The sequence below is a fragment of the Macrosteles quadrilineatus genome, unplaced genomic scaffold, assembly GCF_028750875.1.
Source record: "Macrosteles quadrilineatus isolate MER2022 unplaced genomic scaffold, UCM_ALF_1.0 Scaffold_2__2_contigs__length_208266976, whole genome shotgun sequence".
NCBI lineage: Eukaryota > Metazoa > Arthropoda > Insecta > Hemiptera > Cicadellidae > Macrosteles > Macrosteles quadrilineatus.
The window spans coordinates 153,268,512-153,294,439 of NW_026542595.1; the positions used below are offsets into that span (position 1 = coordinate 153,268,512).

Below are 25,928 nucleotides of genomic sequence, written 5' to 3' on the forward strand. Positions count from 1 at the left end.
TGTAGGTTCGTACGTATAATGTTTAGTGGGTTTATAGTTTGTGGTAAAATATTAGTGTCAATTTAAATCTAATTTTTCATTAAAGTAATTTTTTCTACACACCTCTTACATAATATTTCACGTTGAACACTTTAAGGTCGCTCATGTTTGTCTGATGACTAGGTCAAGTTTAAGGTTTGTATTGGGATGGAAGGAGGGGCAGAACTGTAGTGTCAATGTCGAGAAGAGTGTAAGTTGCGCTACTGTAGTTGAGCAGTGAAGTTGTGTAGTTCAGTACTCCGACGACTCTAGATGAGTGCGGGCCACTCATTATTGAGTGCGATACAGTAGTTCATCTTGTTTTTATCGCGTGTTTCGTGTTTTGTACTGTGTTCAACTTGAGTGCACTGTTGTGGATACACTTTAAATATTGACCAGGTGTGTGATTTAATGTTTTTTTTTAATAAAGATTAAGTGAAAAAAATTATTGTATCTGTTGAAATTTCGTGTTGAGTCGATGCTACGGTATATGGCTTTACACTATATTGTTGTTTAGTAACCGTGGTATATTGTTTTATATAACATAGTATTTAAAAAAAATTTAGTCATGATGAACGAAATTCAGTGTTTTTATTAGATTTTTCAAGTGATTCTTGAATTGGGTCGCTGAAAAGATACTAATATAATTGTTGTGAAATCAGTACGTTGTTGATCAAAAAATTGGAAAATTTATCAAAAAATGAATTTAATCAAATTACAAAAAACCAAAATGAATAATCAACAGCAGGTAAAATATGTAACCTCAGAACACCTATCGTACCCTTCTTGAACGTGTATGTTTTCATAGTTACTAGCAATACTGTAATAGTTTATTGCAATGATTGTTGGTTTATTATAGAGTCGATGCAATTTAATTAGTTGGCAATAATTGACAGATTCAACACTTTTATTTGCCTTCTTATATTTTTGTTTTACATTTTATAAATAAACTTGTATTAATTATTCTTGTGGAGGAATAATAATGTAAAAAGAACACAATAATTAATCGTTGCTCTAAATTTTCATTTTAAAACGCGTGGGCGCGATTTTGTTCCTCATGGTGCAATTCACTAGTACCTTCTTCGTAATTCAATTTATTGCTGTAGATAACCTAAAAATGTGAACTATAGGTTATCTCATAAGATACTGAAACACTTGTTAACTTATCTCTAGCGTGTTAGTTATTCGTTATGACGTTTACATTTGAGTTCCATAAACTAAGTTACTTGCTTTCAAACTAAACGTCTTTCAAAACTCACCCCAAAATTTATCGGTTTAAATTGTAGTACAATCAGAATACCTTTTTTGTGAACTAATTAATATGAATTAATCGAAGGATACGTCTAACTGCCACACTACATACATCTAATGTATGTTATATCTTTGCTATTAAAATATCCCCTAAAATTAATTAAATAAGGAATAATAACAAGTAGGTATACAGACAAAATAAGAAAAAGTCTTGTTTTAAGAGCCTTATTGCTTATTACAAAAACTTTATTTCAAAATTAAAATCGTTTACAAGCCTGGAATTTGTTGAAATTGTTCATAATCACTTTACTATTAACAGTGCGTATTTGCAAAACTAACAGTTAGTTTGACTTTTCCCGTGGTGACCAAGAAAATTGTTTAAACTCCTACAATCGACGTCGTTGTTCTGAATCCATAAATTACAGAAAACTCGTGAAACAGAATTAAAATATCCTAATCGTTTTACTGTAGTTCTAAAACAACAAACCACAGCGAACAAAGACTATTTCGCATTAAGATTCGCTGTATAGATTCGTCACACCATAGCTAAGTTGTAATACCGGTTTTTGGCCGTAAAACTAGTAGTATGTTTTCTGTGGTTGGTAAAACTATACCAATACTAAATCCCACGTCATGTCCTTAGAGCAAATGTACGTATTTCGGTTGGTACGGTTTTGATTATCAATTCATCGATTTTTTATAATTTGTTACAGAAAGAACAAATTCTACCGATTGTTATCCAATAAGGTGTTGGGTATTCCCAACACCAATTAACAAACCTCTAATTGAATGCTACCATCTAATTCATCTGTTGTCATCTCAACTAGTGTTTGCTAATCAGAGTAAAATGTATTGGTGTGTATTTAGTCTCATATCATTTTTCTGAATTCGCTGCTGGTATTTTCAAGAAGAGGGTCGTCAGTACTAAAATGTTAATTTGCTAAAATTTTAATTTTAATTTGCCTTGTGCAAATGAAGGTTATGTAAACTAATCCAACCTAACCTTGCCTAACACAACCTGACATTAATCTAACCTAACTTCCATATGGTAGTTTTTAATAACTATACGCCCTCTTCTTGAAAAAAAAAACACATTTCTGCTGAAGAGTGTATTATTGTGTTGAGAAATGCAGAATACTCAGAATAGGTTCTGTGGCCTTATTACTTATTTCGGTTAATACATAGATCAAATACATGTTACAAACATTAGACAGGGTGTTTCTTATCTGCCTGAGAGATACGTCCTATCATAGTATCTGGAGCGGAGATTTAGCCTACACTAGGAAGTGTGTGATAAGATAGGGTGTTCAAATGTTGGTCGAGATTGTTCTCATTGAAATGCAGTACTGTTACAAAGTGTCAAAAACGTCATGCTTGTGCGAGTGAATTTCCTTTATAAGGAATAAGCTGTTTATGAATTGATCTTTAAATTAACACGACAACTCGAGACTCGAGTAAACACTATCCAATTTTGATGAAATTCGGTAAAAATGTGTAGGCCTAACTCTACGTTTATTTTAACGATGTCACAAACCGCATGTTGGGCTTTGGATCAGTGTTTTATTTGGTAAAACTTTGTTTTCCTGATAGAGTTCAAAAACAAATAATTTATATATTAAATTTATGCGTTATTGTACACAATGTCTAAGAAGAAAGTTCCAAAATAACAAATTAAAATTTACTATGTTATTCTATAGGGGATAAGCAAACTGTCGCATTTTGTTCATTTAGGCTATTATTGCTATAGTTATATGTTGTTCATATTTGGTGGAATTTGTGTTTCCATAAAACATTTGTTTAGTTTCTTGTAGCGACAAACGTAAGTTCTCGTCAACCGAATGTTATTTAAGCGGGGAATAAATCGGACATGTTTAAGGTAATATGTCAGTAAAAGTTTAATCAGGCAAATAGAAATTCGCTAGGTTTGCTGTGGTGGGGGATACCTTGCTGTTCCATTAAAGTGTTTTAAGATTGATTGTGTAGAGCGATGAATATTGCAAGTTGCCGCACACAACGCAGTCTCTATCGATTGCCGTCTGGACTGTTCTCGTTTTGTTTCTCGTCCAACTTTTAGTTTGTTCACGTCTTTCATGAGCCAATAGAGATACTATCTACAGTAACAAATTTAAAAAAATGTAAATCTCACAGTTTCAAAAACGGAAACAGTGTTTTACGTGTTTTAGATCGAATAGAACACAGCTCCTAAAGTTGCGTGGTCAGCATAAATATTTTGATTCATATGTTTCGATTCCAAAGATAGAAATGTTTATTCCCCGTCATCCAAAGTAGCGAAATATTCCCTTATAACATTTATTTCGATTTTCACAAACTGGGTTGTAATGTTTAAGTCTCATGTTGTAAACCAAACATAAAATGTTGAGATGAAAGCTGAGTTTAAAATTACCTTATACACCAGAGTTTACTAAAATGCCTTAAACTTTCATTCAAACTATTAAGTAAGTTAAGTTGAGTAAGTTTTCCTCTGAGCAGCCTGTTTGCTGTTTTTGCATAGTGCATGCATTTTGCATTAACTGCATTTGTTTGCTTTGTATCTTTTTGTGCATGGTCTTGAACATATTTTTTTCACATGGTTGGTTTTGATCGATTTTTGCTTGGTTTGATTTTTAACTCTTGATATTTATTTTATTTTATGCTTGTACATTATGCTTGTACACTGACATAGCCTGTAACAATGGTATAGTTGATTGGCCAAATAAATTCATTGTATTCATTGTAACAATTTAATGTTATTAAAAATAATTAAAAATAACAACGAGGAAAAGTATGACTATTTTAAAAAGTGGTATGTTATATGAATCCTAGTAAAGTCTAATTATATTTAAATCAGTCAAGCTCAACTTTATAATCAATTTTATTTCCAATTCTAAAAATTAAATTATCTACTTCAAAATTTGACGGAAAATGCATTTAACCTTAAAAATGTTATTCTTATCGAAGAATTGTCGTGATAACAAATTAGTCGTGAAGCATAATCAGAATCAGGATTTTATTTTGCCATAAATACAGAAATGTACAGGGCAAAAGTCACCAAAACCAATATAAAGGAGATAAGATCCGTTAAAATGATGATAGAAACTACATTCATACTATTTACATTAGAAAAATAAGAAACACTGGAATTCCTATTAATGCTGAATTTAAATTGGGTATTTTTATGCGAGAACAAAATTAGGGGTAAAGTGGAGATATAACTCATATAACTACTACACAAGCCTACATAACTACATAAGCCTACACACACTCTCTTCTTATGCACTGTATTTCCCATCAACAGTTTATTTATTTGACGATTGTTGTTTGAGTTTACAACGTTTGTGGTAAAGTCAGCCGATTGTAGAGTGTGGAGTGTTTGTGCTGAGTGTTTATGTGGGCCAAGTTGTGAAATTGTAGATGATGAGTCGACTTGACTGCGGCGTGACATGAGATATTGTAGTGCAAAGTGAGGAAATGCAAACATAAACCTGTGGCTTTATTCTAGTTAAACACTCGGTCGAACTAAAACACGTTCTTGTACGATATTGTTAAAGAAAATATTTAAAGCATTCTGTATTCCACCAAACATGTACTTCCTTACTAGCCATTTTCTTAGACTTTTGCTATTATAAAATGTAAATCGTAGTTAAAGAGATTGAAATTTCGTTCGTCCAGTGAAACATGGATAGTATGTTAGTTATATTATCGCTTTTAATGTGCAAGTTGAGGTATTGAATTTTCTGAAAATTTGTTTCATTTAGAATAAACCGCTCAAACCAGTAAAATCATTCATGTCAAAGGCATACAGCTTTCCAAAGACTGCTCTCAGATATAGACCTACTTATGATTTCACCCGAGAAAAGCTCGGTCCTCAGGTACTTATTTTTGATTAAATACTTAACGAAAAATCCCTTGCAGCTGCTATTCTTTCATAGTACTGTAGTCCGTTTCTTTGGATATTCTTGTTTTCTCATTGAAAGTATTTGTTGATTTTCGTCTTGTTTTGGCTTTTGTATACTCTTTTATCTGCACAGGACCGTTTTATATGTCTGACAAATTTGATACATTAACGATTACTCTATATAAATCATACTACAAATTATTGTGCTTAAAATAACTATTGGAGAGTTCCTCACGCATAAGTTTATTTACACTTGTTAATAACAGAAAAGTTTATGTCTCAAGTATTGGCTACAAAACAAACGGTTATGGTTTTTGCACATTTTTTAGCATGTTATGTATGTATTAGTTTTCGAAATAATTTAGTTGACTGATTGTTTGATTGCATAAATATTTGAATACAACTCCGCCATAACACTATTTAGTATTTACCAATATGTTATGTTTATGAAAGTATTGATCTGCAAAGCTATATACAGCACACATACCGCACACCAATTTACTGTGCATACGTTTACTACCCATTAGTTTATTGCATAAACTTTTTTTTTTCATTGTACACAAATTTACAAATTGTATACAAGTTTATGTGGGGATAAATAACCCACAAATCCACCAATCACGATCTCCACTACTCGTAGTTCTTACACACAAAGTCCTCACACATAACTACACACGTATCATAAGTAAAAAGAAACAATCAATTATAACATAGATTATTCTATTTTTAGCTCAGATTAAGATAATCAATGATAAAGGTTGTTGGAACGGAACGAACTAGACTAATCTATGCGTTGAACATGTTTATAATGTCAGCGGAAAGGTCACAAGAATATATTACTATTAGAATGTCAACGATGTTTCCATGCTTTTAATGTGGTGAACTTTTGACACAAGCTCAACAGTTGTAAAAACACTGGAGCCGTTGTGTTTCTAGTTTAAAGGGATTGCCTAAACAATTTAAACTGAAAAACTCCACACTACAGTAGTATTCTATTCAACGTACCGTTGGGTGCAGCGTACAGGTACATACTATTTTCATGTGATCTAAAAATCAAGTTGTACAATTATCCAATATCCATGATTGCTTTCTGTCTTAAAATAGGTATAACATGCAAAAAGCATCTCATATGTTCATTTTATACTCTTATATGAACAGTGTTTGCTTGTATATGTGTATTGCTTGCACCTGATTTAAAACCTCGTTTAACCAAACAAAACTATACAATCATAAACAATAACGCATCCCTTAGTTATATAACTAAACAGTAAAGCGCAAATCATGAAATTAACCTTAAAATAATAGAAACAAAATTTTGTGGACACTGGTGATCGGTGTCACCGGACATGAACTAGACACGAAAAACGACCTTCAAAATTTACAATGGGATGAGAATACTTGTGTTGGTTAGTCTATGCTATCATAAACGAACTATTTTTACCATCGACTGTAAAATAAATTAATGGGTTGTGGATTGCCAGGTTAAAATTTCCATAATAATAAATTGAAATTCCTAAATAATAAAAGCCAAAATTAACGTTAAATTAAGTTGTAAATAAAACGTGAGTTTCCTTTTTATTGCGAAATAAACTATACCGAGCCATGGCTCCGTCCCCCAATACCAGTTATTTAAATTAATAGATCCAATTAACATGGTTAAAATTATAATATTTCTCAAACTGTTACAGGTTATGTATGAGTCAATTAAACGTATAAAAAACGAAGTTTTCGTCGACTTTATCGTTTATTTCTAGTGAAGAAATAAACAATAAATATACCTTAATAAACAATATACCTTCCATTCTTTAAAACCACGTATACGAAGTGAGCATACGTGCTTTTGGTGAATGGAAGGTATCCAAGGTTCCAACACATTTAAACCTGCACTGTATTCATTAACGTATTCGTTTATATCTTTTCAATATTGTAAAAAAAATAATGACGATTTCTGTAATATTCTTTACGGTAAATTATAATTTAAAGTGCAAGTAATTACGAGTAGGTAAATAAAGTTCAGTAGGTACATACTTAACAGTGCTTTTACAATATTATATTTTGTTCTACATCCACAGCTCAGCTGATTAATTTGTATATTTTCGCAGTTCCAAGTTTCCCTGAAACATTTCAAAGACGCGATGACTCAGTATTGTCTGTCACGTACAAAATCCATCATTTCTATTGACTCACTAAAGTTTGACTAGGTTGTTTAGAGGAAGTTTCGTTTCGCTCAACAGTTTACATAAACACACGGTCTTTAGGTCGCATTTGGAAACAAATATTAAAACCAACAATTCTTTTTCACGATTAGGTTGTATATTCACGAGGTTTTACTTGTTACTGCATGGTTTGATTGGTCAAACTAAAAATGTTACGATTTTATACTTTCATGACCAACCCCAACCAAATTGTGATTACGTATAGGCCTAAAATAACATTACTGCCATTCTGTAATTTATTTTACACGTATGTGAAATGGAACAGTGTTTTTTATTTCACTGCACATTAATACAGGATATTGAATTTAAACTTGTACTCAAACTTATATTGGATATGAAAATCTTGCCTTTAATTTACCATATTTCACATCTACAACTATTTTACTCTTATTAATTCTCCTTAACTAAATAAGTCACAACAGGAATGTGCTGAGAAATTATAGTGAATGCGTTCGTTAATTAACTCGCCCTCGCTGATTATAACAACAAATTATGCCAAAATAATAAAACCAAGTGTGCATAACGTGGCTGATGATGATTTGAAAGACCGGAATTAAAATGGAGATATTTTTCATCTTTTCGGGTGACCCTTTTTTCCTGCGTGCTACTTCACAAGGATTTAAAACCTCGCTTGGGGGTTAAAGAAGTGTTATATTTATACAAATATTCCTTGCTCATTAAATGAGTAGAGGTAAGTATGCTCAACTAAATCGTTAACTCTTCTTTCTTACGGATATGATTGTTGATTTTACATTACCGCCCCGCGACGGAACTCCAGAAGGTTCGCTACGCATGTGTTTGTATTTTCAGTTCTCCCGAAATAATTTCTGGATCCGAAAATACGTCAATGTTTATCGTCTCTTTAAAGGACTGTTCACACCGGCGTAGCCAGACGTATTAATACTTTTTCGGAATACGTAGCTGACGTAGCTCGTAATGTAATTCATAGAGAGTGTTCACACCGGCGTATTAATACGTGAGCTACGGAAGCTACGGCGCTGCCGCTACGTCGGCTAGCTACGCGTAGCTCGCATAGCCGAATACGCGCATGCGCACTAGCACACCGGGCTGTCGCCGCCACCCTCCCTCCACCTTATAATTAATTTATTAAGCGGTAAATGTTGGATTATAACACAAAAATTAAGAATCACTTAAAAAAATGATTAAATCACTATAACCTCCTATAACGTAACCTTAAGAAGACTTTATATGATCAATATAATAATACTTCATCATACGGGTACCTAATGTTCACTAACATTTTGCTTGTAAATCTCCTTATCAAAAAAGTCGTCTCTATTAATATGGTTTATTATGGTTCATATTGTGGGCTGATAATTGATGAAACATTAATGAATTATTTTTAGACATAGGCCTACGTCTTACTTATAATACACCATAGAATATTTTATCATGTAATCCGTGGATCAGCAAAATTATTGCATGTTTTCTGATAATATTTATTTTATATTATAATATAGCACAAGTCTTATAGTCTACTATATACGGCCTAAAATTAGAATGAAACATTTTTGTCAACATTAACTCATTAATCAACAGACTTTTCAGGGTACTATAAAAGCAGCAATTGAACCGTGACAATCTTAACTGAAATCCATAAAACGCTAATAAAAATAAACAATAAAATTACCAAATATAAAATAATATAATGAAATAAGCAAACAACAGCCGGCTCACCGGCTACGTAGCCGTCAGACGTAGCTGCGGTGTGAACAGTGCACGGGCGACGTATTAATACACCGAATACGTCTGCAGACGTCGGGCTACGCCGGTGTGAACAGGCCTTAACGCTACAGTATCATCTTTTCTGAACGCTCCATCAATAAAGCGTAGCTCGATATGATGTAGGAGCTGTATTTCCTTTTGGTCCCTTTGATATTATTTTTAACTTATCTAGGAACAGCTGTTGTATAGCCAAAGATGTAATTGTTGGAGATTAACATCCTGAAGTAATTTTTCTGAAGAGATTAAATACAGTGGCTAATTAGTATTCTGAAACGAAGTTGTGATAGCATTTGTTTGCAGTAAAATCGTGTTGGAAGGTTCTAAACTAGACACAGTGTGTTTTTTTGCAGAACATCCCCACATTTATTAAACATTTTCAGAGTTCAGAGACCTTTCAGTTATTCTGTGCCGGTGTTAGTGAAAATTCACGATTTAGAAATATCTACCTAGTCTATTAAAAAAAAACTGCTAAAAACTAAGTGAATTGTTGAGGTATTATGTTATCTACTCAGGAAGAAAAAAAACTTCTCAAATTTTGATTGTAAAAATCAACTACTAGAAAAAACTTTTATAACAATACATGTTAATGATCCGCAAACAAGGAAATGCTCTAAAATCTTAAAGAAATGTAGGTTACTTAAATAAAGGTTTCTCAGCTTACAGAAAATTTTCTGAACATTCCACAAACTGCAAAATACTCTACTCTGTTACTGTATAATTGGGTAGCTAATTTACCAATACCTCACACTTAAAGTAAATGTTCTTAGTAGTTTCGGTTTCACCAATTATAAAAACTACTATTAAAATGTACTCTAGAATTGTAACCATCCAGTCAAGATGGGAATAGTTTTGGCGGGTGAACTACAAGTCGTATTGATGTCAGCGTGGCTATCACCAGCTGATAAGAGAGGTCAGGTCACTGGCGCGCGGGAAAATCTCTCTTGATTAGTTGCCGATCTAGTGATGCTTTGTAATGATGTCATCGATACAATTGAATAATAAATGGTAGTCTTGAATAATGATTTTTATGAAAATCTTACAGGAAATGGTATTTGTATAATAATCAAGCTGTAACATTAACCCGGGGACTAGTTTATCCTCATGTTTGGTAACAATAGATTGGATTTTCAAATCCAAAATTATCAGAAAATATTTCATTAGCTGTCTATATTCAAGTAATAGAGCTAATTTGGTAGTAACAATTTTTACTTGTAAATTAGGGGGCTAATTATTTCGGATTATTTTTCGTGTGATTTTTAAATATTTTCTTTGTATGTGTTCGAACAGTCACACACGTGAAAATGCTTAAAATTGTGGTCAGCATTAAGTCCTGTTACGTATGCAGTGTTTGATAGGGTTAGTTTTCCACTGTTGCATAACATTCTTGAAACCCCGTCTGCAAACCTTTATCCTTTTAGCTGTTAAAATGTCAGTTTACTATTTGTTGCACGAACGTGTATTGGCAGGATTTGAACATGGGATTTCAAGGACAGAAGCAGTCTACCACTAGACCAGCTCGCTCCCGCGACTGAAGGATATTGAGATTTTTAGTTATGGAGCCACCTCAATCATGAGACTCCACGCTGACGTATGTCTTCTCTTGTGGTTGTAGGTGTGCGAAGAGAAGCTAGCCTCGCAGCAGGCGCGGCTGGCCGAGCTGAAGGAGCTGGTGGCTAGGATAGCCGCTGACGTGGGGCTGGACCCGGACACTCTGCTCGGGTCAGAGGTCGCCGTCCTGGGAAGCAAGCTGGAGGATGTCCGAGAGACGCTGGCCGCGCTGGTTGAGGCGGCAGAGGACCGGGTCGACCATCAGGAGAAATGCGCCGAGGACCTGCGGGAGGCGAAGGATTTCCTCACCACCGTCCAGAAGGTACGTCAGTTCTTCGTTACTTTAGTCCTTGTGAGTTGTTTGGTTAAAAGGCGATGTTTTAAAAATGATAGAATCTCGAAGGTGGTTTAAATTCGAGGGATAAATATGTGGCCACGATAGGAAAAGGTGGATTGCAGGGGATAATTAAACATTTATTCGAGGGATATGGGGGTCACAATTAAAATAGATGGGAGTTCGGTTGGGATTCAAACTTCTATTCGAACGATAAGTATAGGGCCAAGGACTAATAAAATGGGATTTCTGGAAACACAACTTATATTCGAGAAAATAATATTATATTATGCGTGTATTTTAAGCTGGGTGTATACCCGTTCCTGACTGATTCCGGGCCGCTCCTTGCCGCACGATGCGCTGGAGAAAACACGATGAGTTTTGATAAAAATACCCCAAACACATCATTGAAGAGGAGCTCAAATGAGCAAGTAAATTCGTTTGAAGTGGAGCAGAGCCCTTTTGTCCGAAGCTCCAAACTTAAGAGGTCGCCACCACCGAAAAACGTGAGGACATCTCCGCCACCTGCACCTTTCAAGTGCTCTACGATTCCCCCGTTAGGATCTCCTTCGGGAAGTGGAGCTGGGAACGGTACAGAAAATGTTGGCGATGTAGATGCTGTAGGGATGCCGAAGGAAACCCTCACAGCGACGCCGCGGTCGGAAAGCTCTGAGATTGTGCTTCTGCGTCAGGAATATCTTGACGCAGATAGTAACATTGAAACCCGGCTCCGTGACATGGAAAAGACCATTAAGGCTATGCTGGACACCTTCCGGACCCAGAGAGCCGTAAATCAAGTGGTCAAAAATGGAATGGCCAAACTAGAGGATGACCTTGGCTTTGTCTTTGCCTGCCGTCTGGTAAGCAAGGCGACCATGGAAAAGATTGCCGAAAAGGTGGTGTCCCTGCCCGATGAAAGAGCGCTGCCCTCTAAGAAACGTCGGAGGCCTTCCACATCGGAGAGTCCTCCAAAAAGAGAAGAAGGCGTCCAGACCAAAAAGACCACGGTTAAGGCCAAGGCGACTCAGACGGACCTCTCGTCTGCTGTGTCCAGATCCTTTTCGGACGCAGCTGCAGCTCCAGCGAGGCGCCGACAGGCACAGCAACCCACGACCCCCCTTCAGGGAAGTTCCCGAAAGGGGTCAGTGGTGGAGACACCTGAGGCTGTGTGGGAAAAACGCCTTTCCAAAAAGGAGAAGAGGCAATTGAGGCGGGCGGAGGTCGCCTCCATGAAGAATGAGGCAGTGAAGGCACAGCCAACCGGCGTGGCCCAAACTGGGCCCGGCTCGGTCCCTGCTCCGAAAAGGTCGCGGCCCAAAAAGCCCAGGACGGAGGCAATCCTTGTCAAACCCTCAGGGGGGAGATCTTTTGCCGAGGTCTTGGGCGTAATAAAGGCCAAAGCTAAACCGGAGCAGACCGATACGGTTGTACGGTCGATTAGACAAACCCGGGAAGGGGACGTTCTCCTTGAACTGGGTAAGTCGAAAGACAAGGCTGCTTTTACTGCCGAACTGAAGGCAGCTGTTGAAGGCCAGGGCACCGTCCGTGCTCTTGAGCCCAAGACATCAATTGAGGTTCGAGACATTGATTGTGTGTCGACGGAGAGTGACGTTGTTGAGGCCCTGAAGAAAGCTGTACCCGAGCTTGCCGGGCAAACGGCCATCCTAAGGGTTTGGCTCACAAAACCCAATAGGAGTCAGCAGCGGATGGCAATCGCCGAAATGGCAGACGCGCTTGCCACTAGGGTGCTGGCACTCCAGCATCTGTATCTGAGAGTCGGCTGGGTCAACTGCAGGTTCAGACGGAGAGTGGAAGTGAAGAGGTGTTTTAAATGCCTCTGTTTCGGCCATTCCTCCCGAAACTGCAAGGGACCCGACCGAAGCAAGAACTGCCTGCGGTGCGGGGAGGTTGGTCACATCCGTAAGGACTGCAAAGTCGAGTCCTGTTTCCTTTGCAAAGAAAATGGGCTCGCTGACAAACACGTAAAACATATAGCTGGGTCTGGGCAGTGTAGTGTATTTAAAACTGCTCTACAGCAAGCGAAATCTCTCCCACGAAGATAAGAATCCTTCAGTGCAATCTGGAGCGATCCAGGACGGCTGACGCACTTCTTTGTCAGTTTGCCCTCGAACACGATGTCGACGCTCTCTTAATCAGCGAACAGTACCAGTATCGAGATAGGGACCCATCTTTATGGGTCCCTGATAGTCTTGGTACTGCTGCATTCTGGGCTCGTAATGCAGCTAAAGTACAAGTGCGGGGTCACGCGAATGGCCGAGGTTTCGTTTGGGTTCGGTGCAGGGATGTCACTTACTTCAGTGTCTACCTTACTCCCAACGAGGCCATCCGTGACTTTCGTGAGAAGATAGACCGCCTAGAAGAGAGCGTGCGCGATACCACCGGACACGTCGTCGTGGGTGGGGATTTTAATGCTAGGGCTGTCGAGTGGGGAATGACCCTCACCAACTCCCGGGGCAAGTATATTCTGGACTTTGCTCTTTCTGGAGAGCCGGACTCGTTGTACTGAATGAGGGCAACACGCCAACTTTCCGCCGCCCTGGGATGCGGGGGACGATCCCAGACATTACCCTTGCATCTGAGTCCCTTTTGCCAAGGATCAGATCCTGGAGAGTCCTGGAGGATTACACGGGCAGTGACCACCAGTACATAATTTTTGACGTCCTGGATGGTCATCAGAGACAAGTGGCAGCGTTTCGTCAAGTGCCCGTTCGATGGAACATTAAAAAACTGGACGTGGCAAAATTCAATGGAGCCATCCTACGAAGAACGCCGGATATTCATCCCGCAACTGGCGTGCCTCACGCAGAGGCGTTAGTTGCATCCACGATGGAACTGATTGTCTCGGCCTGCGATGAATCTATGCCTCGCAGGAGATACCGGTGCAATAAGCGTCCTGTGTACTGGTGGACTGCCAAGTTTGCGGAATTGCGACGAGCAGCATTGAGAGCCAGAAGACTTGCTACCAGGGCTAGAGAACCCCTAGACAGACGGCGTAAGTCGGATGCTTATAGGGCGGCTAGGAGGTATCTTCGTCGAGCCATCAATCGGAGTAAACGCAGTTGCTGGGATAAATTAAGGGACGATGTTGAGGGGCAGACTCAACTGGTCCCGTAAGCCAGGTACCCTACTTCTACTGGTCCCAGTCTCAAGTAAGGTCTCTAAATCCGCACTTCCACTGGTCCCGTCGGCAGCCCCTTTGTAATTTGTCTAACAGGATTACAGCTAGTGTTTGTATAGCTATCAATGCCCATTCATCAGTAGGAGGAAGGGACCTGAGGTATTTCGCTGTCTCTAAAAACACATGTTTTGAGAGTGTTTGATAGATTTAGATAGTGTTACCATTAAAAAGTACAGCATTAATGTTTATATACTTGTGAGTGTTTAAATGGTGATTCAGCGAATGAGTTTCAGTAATATGGCAGGTTATAGAATTCATTGGGTTTTAATTCCTAGGGATACTAATACACAGTGTTGTGAATAATTTTCGATTATTTCATGCTGAAAATATTTATTATAAAATAGCCTACAAATGCGTTAAGAAAAGAACTGAAAAATATACAAAGACATGTGTTTAAAACAATCTATATAGCCTAAATAAAACTAGAGTTTTGTCTGTACATTGCTCAGAATCATAAATTTTTAGGTTATTTTTACGTTTTATACATTAAAGAAGCCGAAACAAGTCTCATCTCAATTTCTGTCAGCCTGTCTTCCGTCTGTCACGGCCCAAGAGCCATTTACGCGGCCTTCTCCTGAAAAACGAGAGTACCTACCTATCAAGATCCGAATCATTTTAATGTATTCACTGGATTGGCGAGAGTGTCTTTAGCTATTAAATATGGCCTCACTACTTTTTAAATAAACTTACGGACGTTTAAAACCCCAATTTTGAGCAATTTTTATCAAGTTTTCTCCCAATTTTTATGAAATAGCGAACAGCCCTTCGGATCAAGATTATTTTTCTCTAGATGTCACTGATATGTTTACATTGAATGTTGTTTCAAATACCGCAATCATTTCCGATCACGTTTCAAAAGCAAATCCAAACCAAATTGGATTAAAACAGTTTTTCCTTACATAACGGATTTAATTAATCGCAAGTTCAATAATTTGTAGGGCAACCGTAAATGAAAATAGAGATTCTTTGAGTATAACAGTTTTTTTGAGTTTTGATAACCAGGAAAAAGACCTTGAATCTGTGTTTTATAAGGCTGGGAAACTTACATTTTTTACATAAGCATTACCAATAGCTTGCATGAAAGGTTTCAACTCATTGATAGCACTTCAATGGTGGTTGTGTAAAGTGTAAAGTGACAACTGCAGTGGGTGATTGTAACAGAGGTTTACGGATTATGCTCAAATCGCTTTTCCAATGTGTCTTCTCAACGCTATGTGCTGCTCGCTGGACCATACAGCCAATAGACCAATTGCCTATCTCTTGGGTTCGTATGCCTAAACAATTATTCATAAGTTGGTAGCGCATATTATATTACTCAGTGTTCCGTACGGACAGGACAAGAACACCTTTGATAGTGAAATTTCCAACCTTCATAATTAATAGCGAGGTTGAGGTATAGTATTTTAACTAAATATCGTTTGGTTAGTTAGGTAAGGTTAACCTAACCTAACTAACCAAACGATATATCGAATTAAACAATCGAATAATCATTATTACTCATTTGGTTGTTTGTGCCAACAGATATGGAAGTGTACCCCTTATAGTTCTATTACGCATTTTGAAACCGTCGGATACTGTATTTGTTTATATATAATAGTTTGGCCAGCATATTTGAAAATATGCAAACCAACTGCTGTTCTTTATATACAAGAGGTACAATAACATGTAGGAAGGTTTCAACTGACCACTATAAGATCTCCGTGCGTAGAACGGGCACACAGCTAGTACATAAATAAAGATGAATATTTACGATTAAATAATTACTAAGTACATTTAAAAACATATTTCACAAAAATTGACATAAACATTGATAAAAAACCAGATCAAATACGATGATATATGAAATTAAATTGCGGAAAAGATATATTTACATTGATAACGAAACAAAAAACTCATAAAATATACGAAAAAAACGAAAAATACGACAAACTGAATGCTTACAAAGATTTTACAAACTACCCTATTACAAATGACTAAAAACTATATTTACAGACTCTATTCCCCTCAAATAAACCTCTGTTGGTAAATGGTAAGGAAACGTTTGATACACATTTTAAAATACCCCCGCCGCAGCAAACCGAACCCACCTGCAGACTACGCGAATTTCCATTTGCCTGATTGGTTTTACTCTAAAATGTCTCCTTAAAAATGTCACATTTATTCCTTATTTAAATAACATTAGTTTAACGATTACTTAGATTTGCTGCAACAGGGAGGGTAACAATGTGTTTTTTTTTTTGTAAAATGTTAATAGTTTAGTATGAAATTAACGCATTTTCCAAATTGATCAAAATCTGTCCATAAACAAGCAAACTACAACAGTTAACTTATTCTCCATAAGAATAACATGGGAATTTAAAAATAACAGATTTTTGGAATTTTCTCCGTAACAATAAGGCGCATAACAACGCTTTAATATACTATATTATTTGTTTTTTTAAGCTCTACAAAATGGTTTGAAAAGAAATTGCTAAAGTTTTTAAGTTAAAAAATGGGAAAACCCAATTTTTACCCCATAAACCCCTGTTCCCATAGTCCGATCATGCTGGTTCGCGAACTCGTTCGAATAAACATAAGTTTACACGTTTGTACCAAATGTAATCAAAATCGGAACATTTTTGCTCGAGTTATCGTTATCGCGCTAACGGACGGTGTGGTGTTATATATGAATTTGAACGGATGGCGTTTTTGGCCTCTAGGGATCTCAAAACGAAAAATAAATCGGTCCCGGGTCCAGGTCTCACCATGAGTAGTACGGTAATAGCATATTCCCTATAGGGGAAATTCGCTAAAAGTGATCTCCCCTGTTGAAATAGATTCTAGCTTTTTGTCGATAAAGTATTTCATTGCTACAGTCTTCTTGTTCCTCCACGTTCCTTCTCTCCCCATAACATTTGATTTTGAACATAAATATCCCTACTAACTTTGCTTATTACAGTACTACCTCTTGTACTCCATTTTGTTTACTTCTCTCATAGATTTTTAAAGGTATATTTATCGACTTCCCCTTATGGTAGGTGAGTGCTACAAAACCCCAAATTCGCAACATTCTTTGATACAGAGAGCGCTGCAAGTATTTGCTGTTGTTGACGTGTAGAGCGAAGTGATGCATTGCACCATAGCCATCTCTAGTATGACGAGGGAATTCCAAAATTCGCACCATTCATTGCCGAGGATAGGACTGCAAGTATTTATTGTTTGTTTACATCACGCTTCATACCTCATTGCCCCGCTGGATTAGCCGCCCCAAAACTACCTGGACCTCTCGGGACCAGTGGAGTCGTTTTATTGCCCCAACCTTTTTCGACCCTCGGATTACAGGACCAGCTAACCATTACCCGATGTTGATTCCAACCCGTGGGGCCTGGGTTACAAACTTGTAACCAAGAAACTTGGAACCCGCTCTCCACCTTCCGTTATGGACAGGGTCACTATGGAGAGGATAGTCGAGTCCCTTTTCCCGGCTCACGCGTTGCGACCACTGCGGGATTTCGGAAGGGTGGACGACGTCCCACTTTTCAGCCCTGAAGAGCTGGTGGCGGCCGTCATATCCCTGAAGAACAACAAGGCTCCTGGTCCTGATGGGGTACCCGGTGAAGTCCTCAAGAAGGTTTTGACTACCAACCCCTTGATCCTTTTGAGCATGTACAACGCCTGCCTGGTCGAAGGGGTTTTCCCCTTGTGCTGGAAGACAGCTAGGCTTGTGCTTGTTGGGAAGGGCAAGGGAGACCCAGATCTGCCATCCTCTTACAGACCTCTGTGTATGTTGGATACGGCTGGTAAAGTCCTCGAGAAATTGATCCGTTCCCGGCTGAATTCAGCCGTTGTCGCTGCGGGGGACCTCTCCCCTCGTCAGTATGGATTCAGGACGGGGCGATCAACGATTGATGCGATTGATGAGGTGAAGCAAGCAGTGATGAGAGCTGAGGATTTTAACCACTACTCTCGCAGGGTTGTGCTGCTCGTAACGCTCGATGTGCGAAATGCATTTAATTCGGCGAGGTGGTGCGATATGCTGGACGCTCTGGAGAACACCTTCCACGTGCCGGCATACCTCATGCGCATCATAGAGGATTATCTCCGGTTTCGCCTCCTAACGTATGACACTGCGGAGGGCCCGCGGACGATGAGTGTCACTTCTGGTGCTGCCCAAGGTTCCATACTCGGCCCAGACCTCTGGAACGTCGCTTATGACAGCCTTCTGAGGTCTGAAATGCCTGAGGAAACGGTCTTGGTTGGGTACGCAGACGACGTTGCAGCTTTGATAGCTGCACGTAGCGTTGAGCTGGCTCAGCTAAAGCTAAACCGAGTTATGCGTACCATAAACGCATGGATGGCAGACCACGGTCTCTCACTTGCTCTGAGCAAAACCGAGATCGTGATTTTGACAAAAAAACGGATTGACACCATCGTGCCGTTGAGGGTGGGAGCCGTCGAGGTTCAAACTGTTCGTTCTGCCAAGTATCTTGGGGTCATGGTAGACAGCAAGCTTAGCTGGCGGGATCAGATCTTCCGAACAGCGGACAAGGCCGCTAGGGTGGTTTCTTCTCTTAGCCGGTTGATGGCCAATGTCGGAGGGCCTCGGTCCAGTCGTAGACGGACTCCAGTCGTAGTCCGTCCAAACGCACGGACGGTATGGTTATCTTGAGTGTGGGGGGTTCTTCCCGGAACCTCAATTGAGTCAAGGGTGTCGCCACCTCTGGTGGATAGGTTCATCCGGGTGGGTCCCACTTCTATACCTGCCTCCTTTTGGGAAACCCTGATGGCCTGGCAGTGATGTTGGGTCTGACGGGCAAACGAAGTAGATCGGGTGCTGGGTCCGAGCCCGCCAGGGGTATCTGGGGATCTATCGCTCTGGTTATCTCTGGTTTCCCAGCAATGGGTAAGGCCTCGATCGGGCAGCGGTGTAAATGGGAGGTTGGGGTTCCCCCCGTCAGCGTGCTGACGGTCCCCTTCCTCCTGGCTATCGATGGCGGGTTCTGCCTGTCAGGGATTAGATAGGTCCCGAGTGTTGCTTGCACTAAATGCGTCGGGGCGCTCTACCATGGACCTCTAGGTCTCGACCTAGTGGAACCCAGGTGGAGTGACGCTTAAACAAGCAGCCGGAATCCCTGGTTAGGATTGAGGGGCAACCCTCCTTCCGAAGGGTCTGCTTTGGCAGCCGGCGAGCCTGATGACCTTAAGTCATCCGCCCATGATGTGCTAAAGGTTGATGCGTAAGCCTCGGCCTACATCATGGGGCCCGGGTATGTCCTAAAGGATAGGTACCGGGTATGCAGTCAGGGGGCTTCGGCTCTCATGACAAAACGAAATGGAAATGGAATGGAAAATGGTCCAGTCGTAGAAGGCTGTTAATGTCTTCGGTCCAGTCCGTACTCATGTACGGTGCGGAGGTGTGGGCAGACGCACTAAATAAGGAGGCATACAGGATGCGGCTCGCCCGAGTGCAGCGTCAGGCAGCACTGAGGGTAGCATCTGCCTACCGAACAGTGTCCGAGCCCGCCGTCCTGGTGATTGCTGGAGTCATCCCCGTCAAACTTTTGGCGGCGGAGAGAAAGGCAATTTACCGGCGCCGTGGGGAGGACGAGGCACGAACAGAGGAACGCACCCGCACCTACCAGCTGTGGCAGGAGGGCTGGGAACAGGAGACACGGGGACTCTGGACCAGGCGACTGATACAGCAAGTCCAACCTTGGGTTGATCGGCGGTACGGAGAGGTGGACTTTTACCTCACCCAATTTCTGACGGGACACGGCTTTTTCCGGTCGTACCTGTTCAGGATGGGCAAAGCCGTGTCTCCCGACTGCATATACTGCCCAGGCATTCTCGATGACGTGGAACATACATTTTTCCACTGCCAGCGCTGGGAAAGGCCCCGCCTGGAGGCTCAACAGTTAATAGGACTGCTGTCGGTGGACACGGTCATACCGATTATGACGGACAATTGGACCTGTGTGTCACATTATATCCAGGGTATCCTCCGCGCCAAGAAGATCGACCTTGACCGGGATGCGGTGTAAGTCATAAAGAATCAAAATGCCAGAAACGGTGCGAGCCCTGAGGGCTTAGGTCACATGTTGGCCTGACTTGAAGTAATGTGACAAACAATTCCAGGTCTGTGTCCAACAGAGTAGAGGGGGTTTTTTAGTGAGTAGTCTGATAATTTCAGGAGTCTCACACTACAGGCTGGCTACCTGTGTGCGTAAAAGCATTTTCCCTCCTCTCCCTAAAAAAAAAAAAAAGCTGGGGACTGTTAAATTAAGACTGAATGCTGTCTTTTTGATGTCGTTTACAATCAAAGTTGTCACTCACGTGTTGATCGATATTAATTTTGTGGCTGGAAACTGAGATTATAAAATTGTAGGGAAAATTGTTCGCGCTTTAACCGCTGCATGATATGAATAAATTTGCGATTCATATTTCGTTTTTAAGATGTCAGTTATTAGTACAAACTAAAGAATCCTAAGCTCTATTTACTTACCTCGGGTTCTTTGAGGCGTAGCCTAAGTTTACCTAAATGCCATGAGTTTATGGTACATATGCATGTGACTCTTTGTTTACTGTTCCTATGACGAACTGCTGTCGTTGTCTTTGTCAAAGCTGAATATTTATTCTAGTAAAAGGTTTGCTGACTAATTTGGCCCACCTATGTAAACCGTGATATTCAAAACCATGCAAATGTTGAACTGAGTTAAATATCAGTTTAACATTGCTCAATCATTTCTTGTTGCACGTATGTTTAATTTGCTACAAAAACTACACAATGCAATTTCGAAACTTCAAGCGTAGATAATCGTCCGCAATTTGTGACGATTATTCGAATTCGTGTCAGCCGAAGAATTTGTTTGCGCCAAGCCCAAAGTTGCGCATAAAGTGGTAATTGGTTTTGAACAATTACAAACGTTTAGTGTTTCGCGGAAACTACGAATGCAGAGTCGACCACTCACGCTAGAAATCTCCCTGAGCTGGAATTGCCTTCATTAGGACATAAGTTAGGACTTGGGATAACTCAGGGTCAAATTGTAAGTTTGACTTAACTTTCTCAGCCGACTTACCTTATTGACATTCTCTGTGTCTCTTAATTTTAGACCGTTGTTCTTGAGATCTGAAGTTATGTGTTTTCGTTTGTGATTTTATTATGTTTTGTCTACTTTGTCATTGCGCGTGATCACAATTGTTCGATATTTTCCACTTTATGTGTCTTGATTCCAATGTTACGTACCTCTCAAAAGTAACCTGTACTGATGGCATTACAGTATTTAAACACATTTTCGAAGATTTATTATTTTTCATTTAAAACTTAATTTGGAGTTTTTTTGTTTTTTTTGCCATGGATAAATACAACTAGCGAATACGAATACATGTATGTTTCTTGAATTACAAATTATCATGATAAACTATACCAAAAAGTAAATTCAAAGCAGTGTCAAACAATCATTTGGAGAACACGATCATATTGTAGTAATTAATTTGAATAATAACAATTGAATTGTTAACGTACGTTATTGCGTGGGGTTTTACAGAAAGGCTATGATATCACATTTAGTAAGTCCATGAGTTTATTTTACAAGAATAGGCTACAAAGTGTGTAGTTGTAATTGAACACTTTTGAGCTACTCCTAAAGTAATGAAAAATACTCAAAGTGCTCTCGATTATCAATTCAACTTCTACTACGTTACAACCGAGGTTCATTCACTGGTACAGTCTGTGCAGCAGCTAATTGATTCAGCGGTGGTCTATTGGCCGTGGCGCTGACTGTACCTATCGTGTTAACTCAACTTGCACCTTTCTAGGTCAATTATCCCCGACTCCGAGTATCGGGCAACTTTTAATTTGAAAAGTCCGCCGTCGAGGTTCGCCGTAACCGCTGTCTTGTCGGGCGCTTCCGAACAAACATTCGGTAAACTCCGTACCTTCCCAGCCATTCAGTAAAAAATCTATCGGTATTCAATATCGGGTGTTGAGAAGGATTCTGAATTTGATTTACTTGAAAATATAGCGTCGATGTTGACGGAATGTATTTCTTTACTTTACATGCCTTAATGTTGACGAAATTTAACTCTTAGATGCCTCAACCTCAAATCAATTGTCTTATTGAGAAATCCTTTTGGTACGATTGCTTGGGTCTTGAAACAGGTAATTCGTAATGCAATGGGTTGAAAAAAAACTGGTCAATCATTCATGATTTGTTCACGTGAAATTGTACTATTATAAAAATAAATTGGTATCTAAATATCGTTAAAAATTTCTGATTGATCTTAACTGTAAAATGTAAAGTAAGGGTACCCTACTGCTAGGTCTTTATAATGCTGTACCGTAACACCAATATTATGCAAAACTCTATAAGTATATTTGTTTATAGTCTGTATTCATAAAAAATTAATGGATTGTTCAGTGACCTAAAATTCGTATTGTGTAGAACTATTTTAATAGGACTTTTTCGTTGGTTTCGTTTAAAATGTTTACCTCAGAGATTCAATGAACTTCGCGCGCGTGCGGTGTCAAGAATGGAGTTACAGTTATTTAGCGGTATCTCATGCCGAAGCTGAAAACTATCTAATGAGTCGGAAGTGGACTGACGTGCCGGAGGTGTCAAGAGGCTAGTGGCACGAGACCGAACTTCACGACACCGAATAGTTGTCACTGTCGCATGACGCCGATTGTTATGTCATTGTCGCACGGCACCGAATATCGATTTTTCTAGTTAATATTGTTATATATCTATAATTTTTTAATATCACTATCTCGTGCCACCAATTTGTGATGTCATTGTTGTATGACACCTATATGTTCAAGGTTTTAAATTGTATATTTTAAAAATAGTAAGTACAGTATTGCCAAAATCGGAAATTGAATTATCATTGATCAGCGTGAGTATTACAGTTCATTATGGTCCTTCTTGTGTTTTCTCGTCTTAAACGTAACTATATTAACGATAGAACCATTCAATGTCGCATACTTTAATTGGTTTAGTAGAAAATCTTGAGGAAACATTTTGTACGTAATTATTTTACGTTGTGTATCATTGCCTACATTTTTTTTTACTAGAAGATTCTTAGTCACGTGTTTTCAGATTATAATTGTATATATATATATATATATATATATATATATATATATATATAAAGGAACTGCCTTTTATTACTCTATGGTGCATACCTCGCTCCTGGTGGCGCGATGTGTAACTAGTTATTCGTAACAGGAACCGGAATTCGTGAGACTTGTGACGTCGCTGGCAGCGCCGCCGGAAATGTAACGTTGTTCCTGCCATAACGCGCGAATCTGTTCAAATTTAAGTTTCAGCGGTACTATCTCATGCCTACACAATTAAGTTTAAATTTTATTAGTTTAAACGAATTAAATTTTTGGGTTATTATATTATTATTATACCAGAAACACAATAAATCTATCACTTAGAACCAAAGGACTTTTTATTTTATTTTAAGTGTTTTGTAGAACTTTAGTGTTTCTTTTTATCTTCTCTGTTTCAAATTTGCCTTAGTTGAAATTTACAGCTTTCTCTTTTTTTTACCTTAAACATTGTGTTAGGCTACATAAAGCTATATTTCTACGATTATTACTTTTTATTTTAGCTTGAAAGTTATTTATTTCCTTTATTCTTTTGTTTACCGACTTAGTTGACAGTGGAATAAAGCATTATATTTTTTAATGTCCGTTTCAATATCATCAGGAAATAATGTTGAAAGTATTAACATATAATACTTCACATATAACAGAGTAATTGAAGTGATACAAAATAAAGCAATAATAAAAATTAGTAACCACTTGCAGTTTCAATTACACAACAAACCCACCAACATACAAATACAAGTACCTATAAAAATACAGAACCCTACCCTCATCAATCACACCAACAAGAACAATCATACCCCCACCACTTCCATCAACAATCACCACTACAATGACATCATCGTGAACAATAACCCCCCCCCCCTCCTCCACACTCACACTCTCGTACTATCTCTCTCTCTCTACCCCCCTCTCTCTCTCACCCCCCCAAAAAATTGCTTCATTTCTCTAATTCCTCCCCCAATTTCTCCATTATCAATCTCTCTCATTCACCCCCCCCCCTCACTAGCAAGTCACATTATACCACCCCAATTACATGGATTTGGAACTATCCATAAAATCCTCTCCTATCATAACTACTTAGGCCATACAACTTAAAAATTGGGTAAAGTGCCATGCAACTTTTAAAAGCATTTAGATAAGACAGGAGCCTGTAGAAGTTTTTAATTAGTTAAATACTAACCCTTAACCTGCAGGAAAAAGGAAATAGCTGTATTAAAACTTTATTAGTTGCATCATTGACTATGTATTGGAAACATAAGGTTGAATATATTTTTCTACAGCAGTACAAAAAATAATTATAAATCGTTGTTTCTATAGAGTTTGGTCTTGAAACTATTAGTTTCGTCATATTAATAGGGAAACTCGATTCTCCTCTCAAGTATGAATCACATTCGGTTCTGAAATTTTTCCATGGGAAAGGGTTAACACCTATTTGAATCCATTTACAGTATGGCACTTGATGATTCCACACCAAAAGTGACCTCTTGCTTAGTTGTAAAAATTGTTTCTCTGATTTGTCTGATTTATAATAAAGATTTTCTGTTGTACAGAGTCTGCAGGCAGTGGACTCATCAGGTGGGGAGGGTACACTGGAACAGCTGACGGCTCTCAGAAGCCACCTGATAGCTCTGGGGAAGACTGACGGACAGATACAGGCGCTGCGGGACAAGAGTGCAGACCTGCCACCTACCAAACAGGACATCTCTGTCATGGATATTCTGCAGGTATTGTCCTTGGATCTGTTCAACTTTGAGGGAAGATGAAATTTGTACATCAACTTTGGTGTGAGTTTATACTACTGTTTGAAAATTTAAATTTATGTAAAGCCAACATGTTAGAACTTTTTCTGTTAGAAAAGTTATCAAGCAGTATATCTCTATCATATTATGCATTCTGCAGGTAGTGTTCTTGGTCTGTTGATCGGGAAATTGACAGTGTATTGTACATTGTACATTGGGTATGGAAACTAAACAAATAAAATAAAACTAGTGGGTTGATATAGAGGTAACGTATCAGATTTAGTGAGCTCATGAAGAAGTAAATTAACCCTTCTGAGAACGTTCCTAGTAAACTCTATAGCTACAGGAGGAGTATCTGTTATGTTCTGTGTGGTATATACTCTGTTTTGTTTGCAGCTGTGGCAGCAGGTGTTCCGTGAGACGTTCCAGCAGTACCACCGTCTCTCCGCCCGACTGGTCCACAACCAGGAGGGTCTGGAAGCTCTACGGCTTTGGGAGGAATACCTGCTGCATGTTCAGACCTTCCTCACCTCCGCCATACCTGACGACTACAACACACTGTCCGAGCACAAGAACCTCTGTCAGGTGAGTCAAATTGTTCAGTAGATCTTTGTATGTGTAAATTTATGAAATTCTTGTAGCTCTACAACTTTGTATAGTCATAGACAAAGTTAGCCCTTAGAAAATGCTCTACAAAAAAGTTATAGTTTTGATTTTCATTGTAGAACATATTTAGATATTTTTATCAATGTTTGTTGTTTCCGTCAGATGAATTGACATAGTTTTACAAATCATTTAATCGTTTGAAAGAAACCGTTAAAAAGGTCTATTCGGATACTATTAAGAAAACCTTAACAACGTAAATGTAAAAGTCTTTTTAAATATTTA

The 25,928-nt window shown here is 38.9% G+C and overlaps 1 protein-coding gene across 1 annotated transcript in view; it reads left to right on the top strand.

Annotated features, from left to right (window-relative positions):
* The window catches only part of LOC128986733 (titin-like), a 94,897-nt gene that overhangs the window by 50,224 nt on the left and 18,745 nt on the right, over nt 1–25,928 (top strand). Inside the window, exons 21-23 of the mRNA XM_054407238.1 lie at nt 10,739–10,996; nt 24,852–25,025; nt 25,437–25,625. Coding sequence (XP_054263213.1) covers nt 10,739–10,996; nt 24,852–25,025; nt 25,437–25,625 — 621 coding nt within the window. The remainder of the gene's footprint in view (nt 1–10,738; nt 10,997–24,851; nt 25,026–25,436; nt 25,626–25,928) is intronic.